At 44.3% G+C, this 14,094-nt stretch overlaps 1 protein-coding gene across 1 annotated transcript; it reads right to left on the bottom strand.

Moving 5' to 3' along the window:
* Positions 1-5,377: 5,377 nt before the first annotated feature.
* On the bottom strand, positions 5,378-13,454 carry LOC135498097 (cyclin-F-like). The gene is made up of 13 exons (XM_064788273.1): positions 13,356-13,454; positions 12,272-12,566; positions 11,797-11,864; positions 11,218-11,408; positions 10,803-10,973; positions 10,256-10,485; positions 9,832-9,996; positions 9,448-9,571; positions 8,947-9,215; positions 8,630-8,729; positions 8,197-8,333; positions 7,823-7,965; positions 5,378-7,492 (listed from the first exon to the last, which is right to left on the bottom strand). The coding sequence occupies exons 1-13, from the start codon at positions 13,360-13,362 to the stop codon at positions 6,789-6,791; spliced, it is 2,604 nt and encodes an 867-aa protein (XP_064644343.1). The 5' UTR covers positions 13,363-13,454; the 3' UTR covers positions 5,378-6,788.
* Between the last annotated feature and the right edge of the window lie 640 nt (positions 13,455-14,094).

Raw genomic sequence — 14,094 nt, 5'->3', positions numbered from 1 at the left:
CCATGATGGAGGAGCCAATACTAGTATTAAGCCATGACTTCCCCACGATAAAGTTCACTGATCTACCCATCTTATTTGTGGGTTCTCCGCCAGAGACCATATCGATATTGGACAATGTCACAACAACAACACACCAACATTGTGACCTTACTTATTCCAGTCTCCAGTTTCCCAGACTATCCATTTTGACCTAGTTGAGACATTTTCTAATTGTTCCTCAAATGTTCTAGGACACCTAGTTGACACTGCAACCTTTCGATACTGTCTGTTGTCAGAGGTGCATGACAGGCAGGTTGTACCCTTCACAAGGAGGCAACTTGTCTCTATGACAAGGTTGGACCTGTCTTTCAAGTGAACAGTAAGATGGCTGCTAGAGGCAGAAGGGTCTGGATGTTGTCAGAGGTGCATGACAGGCAGGTTGTACCCTTCACAAGGAGGCTACTTGTCTCAATGGCCAGGTTGGACCTGTCTTCAAGTGAACAGTGAGATAGCTGGTAGAGGCAGAAGGGTCTGGATGTTGTCAGAGGTGCATGACAGGCAGGTTGTACCCTTCAAAAGGAGGCTACTTAAGTCTCAATGGCCAGGTTGGACCTGTCTTCAAGTGAACAGTGAGATAGCTGGAAGAGGCAGAAGAGTCTGGATGTTGTCCGAGGTGCATGACAGGCAGGTTGTACACTTTACAAGGAGGCTACTTGTCTCTATGGCCAGGTTGGACCTGTCTTCAAGTGAAAAGTGAGATAGCTGCTAGAGACAGATGGGTCTGTTTGTTGTCAGAGGTGCATGACAGGCAGGTTGTACCCTTCACAAGGAGGCTACTTGTCTCTAAGACCAGGTTGGACCTGTCTTCAAGTGAACAGTGAGATAGCTGCTCGTGGCAGAAGGATCTGTTTGTTGTCCGAGGTGCATGACAGGCAGGTTGTACACTTCACAAGGAGGCTACTTGTCTCTATGATCAGGCTGGACCTGTCTTCAAGTGAACAGTGAGGTAGCTGCTAGAGACAGAAGGGTGTGGATATTGTCAGAAGTGCATGACAGGCAGGTTGTACCATTCACAAGGAGGCTACTTGTCTCTGTGGCCAGGTTGGACCTGTCTTCAAGTGAAAGTGAGAAAGCTGCTAGAGGCAGATGGGTCTGTTTGTTGTCAGAGGTGCATGACAGGCAGGTTGTACCCTTCACAAGGAGGCTACTTGTCTTTATGATCAGGTTGGGCCTGTCTTCAAGTGAACAGTGAGATAGCTGCTAGAGACAGAAGGGTCTGGATGTTGTCAGAAGTGCATGACAGGCAGGTTGTACCCTTCACAAGGAGGCTACTTAAGTTGTCTCAATGACCAGGTTGGACCTGTCTTCAAGTGAAAGTGAGATAGCTGCTAGAGGCAGATGGGTCTGTTTGTTGTCCGAGGTGCATGACAGGCAGGTTGTACCCTTCACAAGGAGGCTATTGTCTCAATGACCAGGTTGGACCTGTCTTCAAGTGAACAGTGAGAAAGCTGGTAGAGACAGAAGGGTCTGTGTGTTGTCCGAGGTGCATGACAGGCAGGTTGTACCCTTCACAAGGAGGCTACTTGTCTCTGTGGCCAGGTTGGACCTGTCTTCAAGTGAAAGTGAGAAAGCTGCTAGAGGCAGATGGGTCTGTTTGTTGTCCGAGGTGCATGACAGGCAGGTTGTACCCTTCACAAGGAGGCTACTTGTCTCTATGGCCAGGTTGGACCTGTCTTCAAGTGCACAATGAGATAGCTGCTAGAGGCAGATGGGTCGGTTTGTTGTCCGAGGTGCATGACAAGCAGGTTGTACCCTTCACAAGGAGGCTACTTGTCTCTATGATCAGGTTGGACCTGTCTTCAAGTGCAGAGTGAGATAGCTGCTAATGGCAGATGGGTCTGGATGTTGTCCGAGGTGCATGACAGGCAGGTTGTACCCTTCACAAGGAGGCTACTTGTCTCTATGATCAGGTTGGACCTGTCTTCAAGTGCAGAGTGAGATAGCTGCTAATGGCAGATGGGTCTGGATGTTGTCCGAGGTGCATGACAGGCAGGTTGTACCCTTCACAAGGAGGCTACTTGTCTCTATGACCAGGTTGGACCTGTCTTCAAGTGCAGAGTGAGATAGCTGCTAGAGACAGAAGGGTCTGGATGTTGTCAGAGGTGCATGACAGGCAGGTTGTACCCTACACAAGGAGGCTACTTGTCTCTATGGCCAGGTTGGACCTGTCTTCAAGTGAACAGTGAGAAAGCTGCTAGAGACAGATGGGTCTGCATGTTGTCAGAGGTGCATGACAGGCAGGTTGTACCCTTCACAAGGAGGCTACTTGTCTCAATGGCCAGGTTGGACCTGTCTTCAAGTGAACAGTGAGATAGCTGGTAGAGGCAGAAGGGTCTGGATGTTGTCAGAGGTGCATGACAGGCAGGTTGTACCCTTCACAAGGAGGCTACTTGTCTCTATGGCCAGGTTGGACCTGTCTTCAAGTGAACAGTGAGATAGCTGGTAGAGGCAGAAGGGTCTGGATGTTGCCAGAGGTGCATGACAGGGAGGTTGTACCCTTCACAAGGAGGCTACTTAAGTTGTCTCAATGGCCAGGTTGGACCTGACTTCAATCAAGTGAACAGTGAGATAGCTGCTAGAGGCAGAAGGGTCTGTATGTTGTCAGAGGTGCATGACAGGCAGGTTGTACCCTTCACAAGGAGGCTACTTGTCTCTATGGCCAGGTTGGACCTGTCTTCAAGTGAACAGTGAGATAGCTGGTAGAGGCAGAAGGGTCTGGATGTTGCCAGAGGTGCATGACAGGGAGGTTGTACCCTTCACAAGGAGGCTACTTAAGTTGTCTCAATGGCCAGGTTGGACCTGACTTCAATCAAGTGAACAGTGAGATAGCTGCTAGAGGCAGAAGGGTCTGTATGTTGTCAGAGGTGCATGACAGGCAGGTTGTACCCTTCACAAGGAGGCTACTTGAGTTGTCTCAATGGCGAAGTTGGGGCTGTCTTCAAGTGCACATTGAGATAGCTGCTAGAGGCAGAAGGGTCTGGATGTTGTCCGAGGTGCATGACAGGCAGGTTGTACCCTTCACAAGGAGGCTACTTGTCTCTATGACCATGTTTGACCTGTCTTCAAGTGCACATTGAGATAGCTGCTAGAGACAGAAGGGTCTGGATGTTGTCCGAGGTGCATGACAGGCAGGTTGTACCCTTCACAAGGAGGCTACTTGTCTCTATGACCAGGTTGGACCTGTCTTCAAGTGAACAGTGAGATAGCTGCTAGAGACAGAAGGGTATGGATGTTGTCAGAGGTGCATGACAGGCAGGTTGTACCCTTCACAAGGAGGCTACTTGTCTCTATGACCAGGTTGGACCTGTCTTCAAGTGAACAGTGAGATAGCTGCTAGAGGCAGAATGGTCTGGATGTTGTCAGAGGTGCATGACAGGCAGGTTGTACCCTTCACAAGGAGGCTACTTGTCTCTATGATCAGGTTGGACCTGTCTTCGAGTGAACAGTGAGAAAGCTGCTAGAGGCAGATGAGTCTGGATGTTGTCAGAGGTACACGACAGGCAGGTTGTACCCTTCACAAGGAGGCTACTTGTCTCTATGACCAGGTTGGACCTGTCTTCAAGTGAACAGTGAGATAGCTGCTAGAGACAGAAGGGTATGGATGTTGTCAGAGGTGCATGACAGGCAGGTTGTACCCTTCACAAGGAGGCTACTTGTCTCTATGACCAGGTTGGACCTGTCTTCAAGTGAACAGTGAGATAGCTGCTAGAGGCAGAATGGTCTGGATGTTGTCAGAGGTGCATGACAGGCAGGTTGTACCCTTCACAAGGAGGCTACTTGTCTCTATGATCAGGTTGGACCTGTCTTCGAGTGAACAGTGAGAAAGCTGCTAGAGACAGATGGGTCTGGATGTTGTCAGAGGTACACGACAGGCAGGTTGTACCCTTCACAAGGAGGCTACTTGTCTCTATGGCCAGGCTGGACCTGTCTTCAAGTGAAAGTGAGATAGCTGCTAGAGACAGAAGGGTCTGTATGTTGTCCAAGGTGCATGACAGGCAGGTTGTACCCTTCACAAGGAGGCTACTTGTCTCTATGGCCAGGTTGGACCTGTCTTCAAGTGAAAAGTGAGATAGCTGCTAGAGACAGAAGGGTCTGTTTGTTGTCAGAGGTGCATGACAGGCAGGTTGTACCCTTCACAAGGAGGCTACTTGTCTCTATGGCCAGGTTGGACCTGTCTTCAAGTGCAGAGTGAGATAGCTGCTAGAGACAGAAGGGTCTGTTTGTTGTCAGAGGTGCATGACAGGCAGGTTGTACCCTTCACAAGGAGGCTACTTGTCTCTATGGCCAGGTTGGACCTGTCTTCAAGTGAAAGTGAGATAGCTGCTAGAGACAGATGGGTCTGAATGTTGTCAGAGGTGCATGACAGGCAGGTTGTACCCTTCACAAGGAGGCTACTTGTCTCAATGGCCAGGTTGGACCTGTCTTCAAGTGAACGGTGAGATAGCTGCTAGAGACAGAAGGGTCTGGATGTTGTCAGAGGTGCATGACAGGCAGGTTGTACCCTTCACAAGAAGGCTACTTGTCTCAATGGCCAGGTTGGACCTGTCTTCAAGTGAACAGTGAGATAGCTGCTAGAGACAGATGGGTCTGGATGTTGTCAGAGGTGCATGACAGGCAGGTTGTACCCTTCACAAGGAGGCTACTTGTCTCTATGGCCAGGTTGGACCTGTCTTCAAGTGAACAGTGAGATAGCTGCTAGAGACAGAAGGGTCTGGATGTTGTCAGAGGTGCATGACAGGCAGGTTGTACCCTTCACAAGGAGGCTACTTGTCTCAATGACCAGGTTGGACCTGTCTTCAAGTGCAGAGTGAGATAGCTGCTAGAGACAGAAGGGTCTGGATGTTGTCAGAGGTGCATGACAGGCAGGTTGTACCCTTCACAAGGAGGCTACTTGTCTCTAGGATCAGGTTGGACCTGTCTTCAAGTGCAGAGTGAGATAGCTGCAATATAATGGCAGATGGGTCTGGATGTTGTCAGAGGTGCATGACAGGCAGGTTGTACCTTCCACAAGGAGACTACTTGTCTCTATGGCCAGGTTGGACCTGTCTTCAAGTGAACAGTGAGATAGCTGCTAGAGGCAGAAGGGTCTGGATGTTGTGAGAGGTGCATGACAGGCAGGTTGTACCCTTCACAAGGAGGCTACTTAAGTTGTCTCAATGGCAAGGTTGGACCTGTCTTCAATGTCTCAATGGTCAGGTTGGCCTAACTAACCTATCTGGCAATCAACTCAACATCACTGTTCACATATGAATCTAGACACACACTCTCACGTTATGACATAAACTTCTTTCATGGCAACCATATTGGATTAAGGAAGGATCACGACATGTGAAACATGTAATAATACTGTTCTGTTTACTTTTGATTTTAAGCAAAAATGTGCTACATTGTTGCAAATGCATGTTGTATGAACAAACTTATCCCCACTTCAGGTCTCCAGCCAGAGCTCCCACAGGCTTGTCTGACGTTACATCATCATCATCATCATCATCTAGGCATTGTGGCCCAGAAACTGGGCCTTTGCCTCATATAGGACCATGGTCATATGACGCCAGGACAACATGAAGATTCTGCAAGTTCACCTTGTTTGTCATTGAAAACTAAATTGATGCTTAGATTAACCCTCCCTCATCCAACATAGATAAAGAATTGAATATCTTAAATCCTTTGAAGACAAATACAGTATACACACCTAGGACTTCAGAAATTTATATCAACCGATCGAAAGATTCATACATATCTTATGAAACATATAGGCCTATTTACAAAATGATAAAATTTAAACAGATTTCACAAAAAATTGCAAAGGCTTCGCTCAAAAAATGAATATAACACATGCTACAAACTCATTTATCAACAAATGTACAACTCATTCCCAAATATCAAGGCAAGTATCATTATTAGATTTCTATGAATTTCTTCAATAATTCACTGTTTTCCAATTGTTTCCCTCAAATGCACTTCAAAGACAAACAGAGAGGTAACTTCGTTTGACTGCTCATCATTAAGTCTTTCTGACCGAAATACATAGCAGATGCCAGCTACATGTAGATGCATGTAAAATACATTCAAAAAATCCTTTAAAAAACTGGTCTGGTGGAGTTGTCATTGGGGTCAAGAAAAAGGTTTTTAATTTTACTTGGCCTTACATGTATGATTATCAAAAAGTACATCAAGATTCAGATTTAACAAAACAAACATGTACATGTATTAAAAGGCATTATCAATTCCCAAAGTATGAGTGATGATAAACACAGAATGCAACTTCATTATGTAAATATTTAGAAAATCCTTTCAAAATAGGTGGTATTGCAGCAGAATCAATATGTCACAAAACTGGGTCACACAATTTCAGTTCAACATTATTCAATACTTCATATTCATGAATTAAGGGCTTTCATGATTAACAGGCAGGAGTAAGAAAGCAACCACATACATTTCATTCTCTATTTCAATTTCAATCTCAATCAATGTTATGATTATTAAATCAACAATATTTCTTAGTCCTTACCATAGATTCTCATAATTTGTCAACATAAAATAAATACACCAATGGCAATTGTCAAAAGTAACACCTACTGCACTGTTACAGACAATATCATCAAAAACACATTTTCTGCACGAAAAACCGATTTTTGGAGATGCGTGGGTATGGGCAGCAGCCAATACAGTTCTGGCATGCAATACTATGTACGAAACAGCAAATGGCAAGATGTCCACAAAATTAGCCAACAGATTTTTCACTCACTTTAGTGTCGTGTGTGAGTTTTCATATCCTTCCCAAGCTGAGCAGAGCTTTTTCTTTTAATTGCTGGTGTCCCGGTCAACATTGTTGATTTTCCAGCTGTGTTAGTATTGGCAACGTTCCTTAAAGCTGACCTCGCAGGCCTGACATCTCCAACGCTAAACTTTGAAGTAAACCTACTACTATCATTGTCTATCATGCAACTAGGTATATTATGCCTTCCAGAATGATCGTGGAGGACCCGTGGTCTATCACTAAGTACACTTGAGTCGGACCTGCTGGGGAATAGGGTTGTACCACTCAAACCCATAGACGTCTTGCTGGGTAGGCTGCTGGAACCCTCGCAGAGGATATTGCCATCGGAGCGACTGCCCATCACACCTCGATTCCCCTCAGTCTCCATAGGTGTCGAGATGGCCGAGGACGGAGTAAGCAAACGTGACCTGCTCGTGCGGCGATGAATATTGATAACAGGCGGGCCAGAAAGTCTCGATAACGTTGCCGAGGGCATAGGAGAGAAGAAGGAAGATGACGCAGTGGTTGTCGACGGTGTTGACAGTGCTTCCATCGATGCGCACGACTTAATGCGGGTGAAGTTGTTTCCCGACGGTTGGAAGTGAGACAGGCTGACAAAGTTTGGTGGGGACGGCATGGGAATGTTCTTATCCTCGCTCCAGAGGCTGGCTAGATCAATGCTTTCATCCGATTCTGTAAGTGGAGACAAGGTGCATTTGATAAAACGAGGAAACCATTGGCTCTAGCCATTTACATCTTTTAATCCTTAGACCTGATCAAGGCCAAGATGGGAGAACTGACAACAAACCCACAACATGTTGGACAATCATTTTAGATTCGAACAACTACAAAGATAGACCAGGATGTATCCTGCCTTGTGCTATGGTTTAGTGCTCTGGTACCTAACCAACAAAGAAATCAGTCAAGGACCTTTCATGAACTAAACAGAGTTACAGTTCAAAAATATATTTTCAACTTTGAATATGGATTACTACAGGGAAATAGTCCCCTTTAATATCTTACCACTGCATTCCATGAATGATTCTCCTTCATCTTCCTTGTCGGCGTAATATCCTGAGAGGCCAGAGTCATTGAACAGTTCAGTATTAGCGTCCATCACAGGCGTAGCGGATTTCTCACGATCGGCACTCAAGTTGGCAGGCTGACTGCAAAGGAGAGGAAATATATGCTTACATGCATCTGCTTAAAAGTTCACATCGATGAGTAATTATGCATTCATCGATGAGGCTTTATTTAGTCCATACCATTTCAAGGCAGGTTTTGCTGTGCATGTAAAAGTATAGAGCTAAAAAGGCGTCAATCTTTACGGGAACAAAGACCTGTATTGCTATCACATCAAATATCATTTATAGACCAGAGTCCCTACGAGTACTTACTTTGCACATTTGCCTTTGTTCCTGGACGGAGACATGATGAGACCCTCGTGTTTCTTGTATCTGATCTTGAGCTCCAAGCCATTGAAGGAGTGCTCACTCACACCAAGGAGACTGCACAGGTCATCAGAACTGACCATCTGAAAGACAGAGAAGGTTTTATTAAAGTGTGTGATGGGAGTTATCCATACATAAGACAACTACAAATGACAACAAAATTCTTACCATTTGAAAACGGTAAGATTGTGTGCATTAACAGCCTGCATGTAAGCAGATGTGTGCTACGCATAAACCTTCCTTTTCTGATAGAGGCTAACAACAGTACACAGATGATGTCTCCGACATCGCCACAGTACTCAGTAGGATGACTGCAGGGTCAAATATGCTTTTTAAGCCTCAAGACTGTCGCTTGGCTCTCAATATATTCTGAACTTACCTTTATTGTTGACACTTCATAGAAGGCTTCATCGGAGTATCTTTGCTTGACCGCCTGCAGCTCCACTTCTCTATGGTCTGTCATGGTACCCTCAAGGAAACTACAAGAGATTAAATCCAGATAATCAAGCTAAAGTCTACAGATTAGTACGAGAGTCCATTGAAAACTTTGCTTTTTCTGCAACACCGAGGTCACCTTTAACGCACTAACCACTGAGTACATGTAAGGACTGGCTCCACTTACAAGACCTAGAACTTCATATAGGTTTACAGAACAAAATTCAACAAGTTTCTAAATTAATTCACAGACGGACTTACCATTTCTCGTGGATATGTAGAGTACATTTTGTCAAGTCTTCTAGAGTGAATCCCGTGAACTCTTGCATGTGAGCAGGCCAGGGAGACTCCTTTTTGAGAGCGAGATTCGACAGGAGAAGAGAACATGCTGCTACCTCAGACTGTCTATAAGCACCCAGTTCTGACTGCAGTAAAGCTAGCTCGCACACATATTCTGATAAGTATTTGCTTCGTAAGTCTAAGCTGGCAAGAGTTTCGAATATGTAGAGGTGATCAAGGCTAGTCACCACCTGAAAATGCAAATATAAGCATTTAAGAAAGCGAAAGACAAGCCTCAGTTTAGTTTAAACATACAGTAAATCTCGTAGAAGGTACCATTTCTTGTATGCCCATACATACACAGCCAAATGTACTTTTTAAATAGTAAATCCTGTAGGTGAATGTCCCAGTGAGTCGGTAGGCCTACTTGTATTAAATCTTCTTCGTTTTGATGTCTTTTGACTCCATGTACTGGTCTCTCACCCTAATCTTTCCACGAAGAGTCGATATGATTTCACCCATCATTCGGACCACATCCTCGTATTTATAGGTATTGTCTGTCAACCATGCTGCCTCTCGGATTGTGATTATATCTCGACCCAGAAACCTGAAAGCATTTAAAACAGACGTTGCAATGATTTTCATCTGTGGTTAACCACTCTACCAACATTTAAAGCAAATCTGCATGAAATATGGCTCTTTTTCTGCATAAAATGTTAAAACAACAATCAGGCACATTTGCTTTGACATCCACTACAAATCATTTATATCAATTATGCAACAATTAAGTTGATCTCAGGACAACAACCAAATATCTGAGTCTTTCTAGCAACCAGTTAAGAAAGAGATTAAGAAAGATTTACAAACCTTGAGCAAAGGACCATTGCTGAGACACCAAGTAGCTGTAACTTTGACCTGATCATTTTGTGATTCCTGAGAAAGCGGTCCACGACACTTATTGCTATATGGAGAGTATGCGTAGAGAACTCCTTCATCCCGGCCACCTCAACAAGCCAGTCCACAAGGATGTATCTGAAATTAACAGAATATTTCAGACAAAAAAGCTTTTTTGTTTTCAGATGAAATCTAGCTAATTATGCCACTGCTTTAGTGTCATCCCAAAGGGTGAACAGATTCTGTTCTGACGGCAAGGTCAGTTCCACTCAACTACCATTTTTCAAGATTTAAACAAGCCACCTTTTGCGTTGGGAAGATTGCTTTGAAACGGAAGTACACTATAATACCCCAGCAATGCCTAAAAAGGCTACACTGAGAAAGTAGAATTCCTCACCTCATGGTATTTGTGAGATCACGGTTCCAGTTGTAAATGTCCTGGATATTCGTTGGTTTTGAAGATTGCACAAACTCCCTGACAAAGCTTGCTGCCTGACTGCTTGAGATTCCACCAAACTGCCCGCGAACGTACGCCTGGCACAGTCGCAGTTGTGATTCGATTTCCCCAAGACTGCCCACGTCTCGTAGCTCTCTGATGCTCTGAAGTTCAACTGCTTTATCATGGCACTGAAATGGAACAAAAGATTAAGTATAATTTGAAGACTTTAAGGTCCACCAACAGAACTCCCATTACTAGGCACTAGCATCAGGCAAATGATGACTTAGATGGTTTGCTGACTCTGAACATAGTAGAGCTACTGTACTTTTGCCTTTCTGGAAATTGTAACCCGGACAATCTTTGTGGGCGATTCTATTTTGTGGTCCAACCTGAACCTCAAATTAACAGCAGAAAATTTCACCTTTCAGACAACGGCATATATTTTACAGGTTACAGAAATCAGAAATCTTAGTACTACTGGAAAACAGGATTCTGTGATCTTTACCTTATTGTTTTCCTCGAGTGGCTGTTTACTTTTCCACAGGTCATACATGGCTATGGCTGAGCCTTGGTTGGCTGCTTGCGACAGATATTTCAGCCTCCTCTGCCCACTATCACAGTCATCAAACAGCTTCAGAATGTGAGCAACGCATAAATTAACAGACACATCATTTGTCTGAAAATAAAAGGTTCAAACAAAACATTTAGAAACTGACTTTGTTCCGTGTTTCTGTGTACTTAGTCATGATACTTAGTACTTAGTCATGATACTTACATTACATCCTTTGCACTTCTTTCTAAAAAAACCTGTCGACAAGACCAGGTGTGGCACAGTTCTGCACCACACTAACCACTTCATTTTCCATGATTCTAAATACTTCTAATGCAAAGATTTCAGTTGAAAGGCAACAATAACCTACCGCTTTGACATACTGCAACATATTTTTGAAGACGCATTCCTTGCAGCAAGCGCCCGTATTGGACCAAGGTGGACGAATAAATAACCAAGTGAATGGCGCTGTGGATGGTGTTAACGTTTCTGCTTGACAAAACATTGCTGCCGCAGTTTCTCCGTTACTTGTGATCTTTTTCCCCTCCTGATCACTGGGTACTGAAAGAACAGAAAATATAACTTGTATAATGTTGAATTCATTACAATAACATATCATTCGGAGAGAAAATTTGCACCCTCTGTCTCTTTTTCTAAGTAGAGTTTAGTCTTGGGCTAAGATTGCATATATTCCCAATCAAGTGTACATCAATATCGTAAGGGAGGCAGCACCAGACATATACATGTATGTACAAGTCTGTGAATTATATCTAACAACAAAGGGACAACAATGAACAAACATCAATAGCAAAATAGATCTTATTACTTAATAGGATGCATGTTACAGTCTCAAACTGGTTTGGGAGCAGTTACTTAGAAGTTGGCAATTTGATATTGCTGGTCAAGCCTTTTCAATAGCCATTCTATTCTAGTCAATGAAACAACTTACATCCTTCATTGTAAAGATAAGCAATCCCAAGTTTGAGCAATGCCTGAATATTGCCCTGTTTAGCTGCCCTGAAAACAAATAAATGTGAGAGCTCTATTATGGAAGGGAAGCTGACAAATCATCAGACTTTTAGGTGAGGCAAAAGTACCAGGAAAGGTGTAGACAGTATCAGCATGTCCCTAGTAACCGGTTTGCACTGAACATAAAATCTATATGACCACAGTTGCAGTGGAATAAACACTAATTCACAATATCTTTCCGCTCTGTGGGGGGAGACAACACTATTTTACCAATAGGGGCCTACATGTACATCCCCATGGCATGACTGAATATCTTATCTAAACAGCACTGGTAACACATTCTAACTTGCAAACGAACAGAACACCAAAATAAAATAAACAACCTTTGGCTGTACATCTACATGTAACAGTAATTTGTCTTTCGACAGAGTAGACCTCGCACCTATCTCACTTACTTTTCAAAATGTAGGATGTTCGGCAAGGTTGGCCACGTGTCCTTGAAGCAACTCATTTGCCAAACTATCGGACTGCAATCAATGAGATCTCGAAACGCAGGGTGAACACTTCTCATATTGAGCAAATCTTTTATATGAAGACTACGGAGTAGATGAAGCACGAGTTCTTCTGGTAGAGCCCAGATGGTCGTCACACTACGATATAGTTCTGCTGCTGGTATCGCTCCTCTCCCAGATATAGATGCCGTACGTGGAGACACCACAACATAGCGGCATTTCCCCCCATTTTTTATCACTGAAAAAGAAAAGAGGATTGTTCAATAGCTGATGGCATGATGGGGCTAATGCCATGACGGACGTTAGCCAGGCAAGGTTAAATAGAGGCCTTCACACTAGGCGGAGGAAGCCATTGATGGCCACAACAAACAAGCAGCAAACAAGACCGCATGGTCGCACACCACATGATCTTTTGTTCGTTGAGCCTAGTATTTCGGTTTGTTTGGGCTAGCAATGACTTCCACTGCCTGGTGTAAAACCAAGGGCAAGGGTTTATCACTGTGCAGACTCCATGACGGTCGGCCCGGGTGTCTTCAAATTGGCGGTATTGCGATTGGCATCCACGAAGTCGGGTTCAATTTGGTTCATTCAGCCGGCCAGTCACTGAGTCAGTTCATGATTCGGTCATTGACTGAGCGAGGTTCGAGTTGCCACAGCACAGCCACACCCACTGGCAGTACCAGTGGCAGTGGCGTATGCTTGCTGTTGCTTTGACTCACAATGTCACATTCACATTTTAGCTGCATTCACTTGCATCATTTCGAAAGGACTTTTTCTGCCAAGACACATCCTATGCCTGTAAGGTCATAGCCTTGACACTAATGACAGTGCACAGGATTAAAATCAGGACCGACTGCCCAGTTTCACAATTCAAACCTACCGCCACAGCTGGAAGGTGAAGCAAGGAAAATACACTACAAAATGTACAGGGAGAAATCAAACCGTCGAGTGCCCCCAAACTTTCGTCCGTTCAGACGTTACCATCATTTAAAATAAATAAAAATCGCAGACATTGTTTTATGAGTACCTTTCATTCTTCTTCCCTGAGTTTTTTTTGAAGAATATGGATTTTGTAACGAAATATGGGGAAAATAGAAGACCGGTATTTTACGGTTTGCTCACCGTGAACAGCGAGTGAGCGGTTATTGCTGCCTTCTGATTGGCAGAACCGTTGTTTAGTGACCCCAATGACCCTTATTTGCATACGCGCTTGCTTCCCAGCGTGCTGTGCAGTATGTCAACAAACGCACGTGGCCACCGGTCAGCAATTTTGACACCAGAGGCGCTGATTTCGTACTGTTCAGAAGTAACATCCCATACATTGCGACAAAGGGTGAAAGATACAGTCGGGGAAAACGGAGCCTACTATGCAACAGGGGTCGCTCCCAGCTGACACTACATCGAAAAGTTGTGTGACGACTATCATGCATTATAGTCGACCCTGTAGTATTGGCTATAGCTCCTGAAACTGTCATGGTCTCTATAGAACCATAATGCATTAATCCCTCACCAGGCTATAGGGACGGACACTTTTTCCAGAAATCATAGAGTTTGAGGCTAGTTACTCTAAGCAGAAATGTGTCAAATATTTTGAGATGCAATGTTTTGCCGTTTAAAGGGGGACTATAGGCAGGAGCAGAGGGGCTAATTTGGCCATCTTCAATTGGCACTAAACATCGTGAATCATTTCGACGTACTGTGAGATGTGAGAAACCCCTATTGGCGACTTCGTGCAACTTTATCTCGCCTGCCTAGCTTGCTGCCTA

The sequence above is a fragment of the Lineus longissimus genome, chromosome 1, assembly GCF_910592395.1.
Source record: "Lineus longissimus chromosome 1, tnLinLong1.2, whole genome shotgun sequence".
Taxonomy (NCBI): domain Eukaryota; kingdom Metazoa; phylum Nemertea; class Pilidiophora; order Heteronemertea; family Lineidae; genus Lineus; species Lineus longissimus.
This window is presented reverse-complemented; position numbering and strand designations above follow the sequence as displayed.

Coding starts and splice junctions, on each gene's coding strand:
- LOC135498097 (XM_064788273.1), bottom strand. Junction 9,216..9,447: donor CTCTTCGTGGAAAGATTAGG/GTGAGAGACCAG, acceptor TTGCATTTTCAG/GTGGTGACTAGCCTTGATCA. Junction 7,493..7,822: donor ATCATTCATGGAATGCAGTG/GTAAGATATTAA, acceptor CTCCACTTACAG/AATCGGATGAAAGCATTGAT.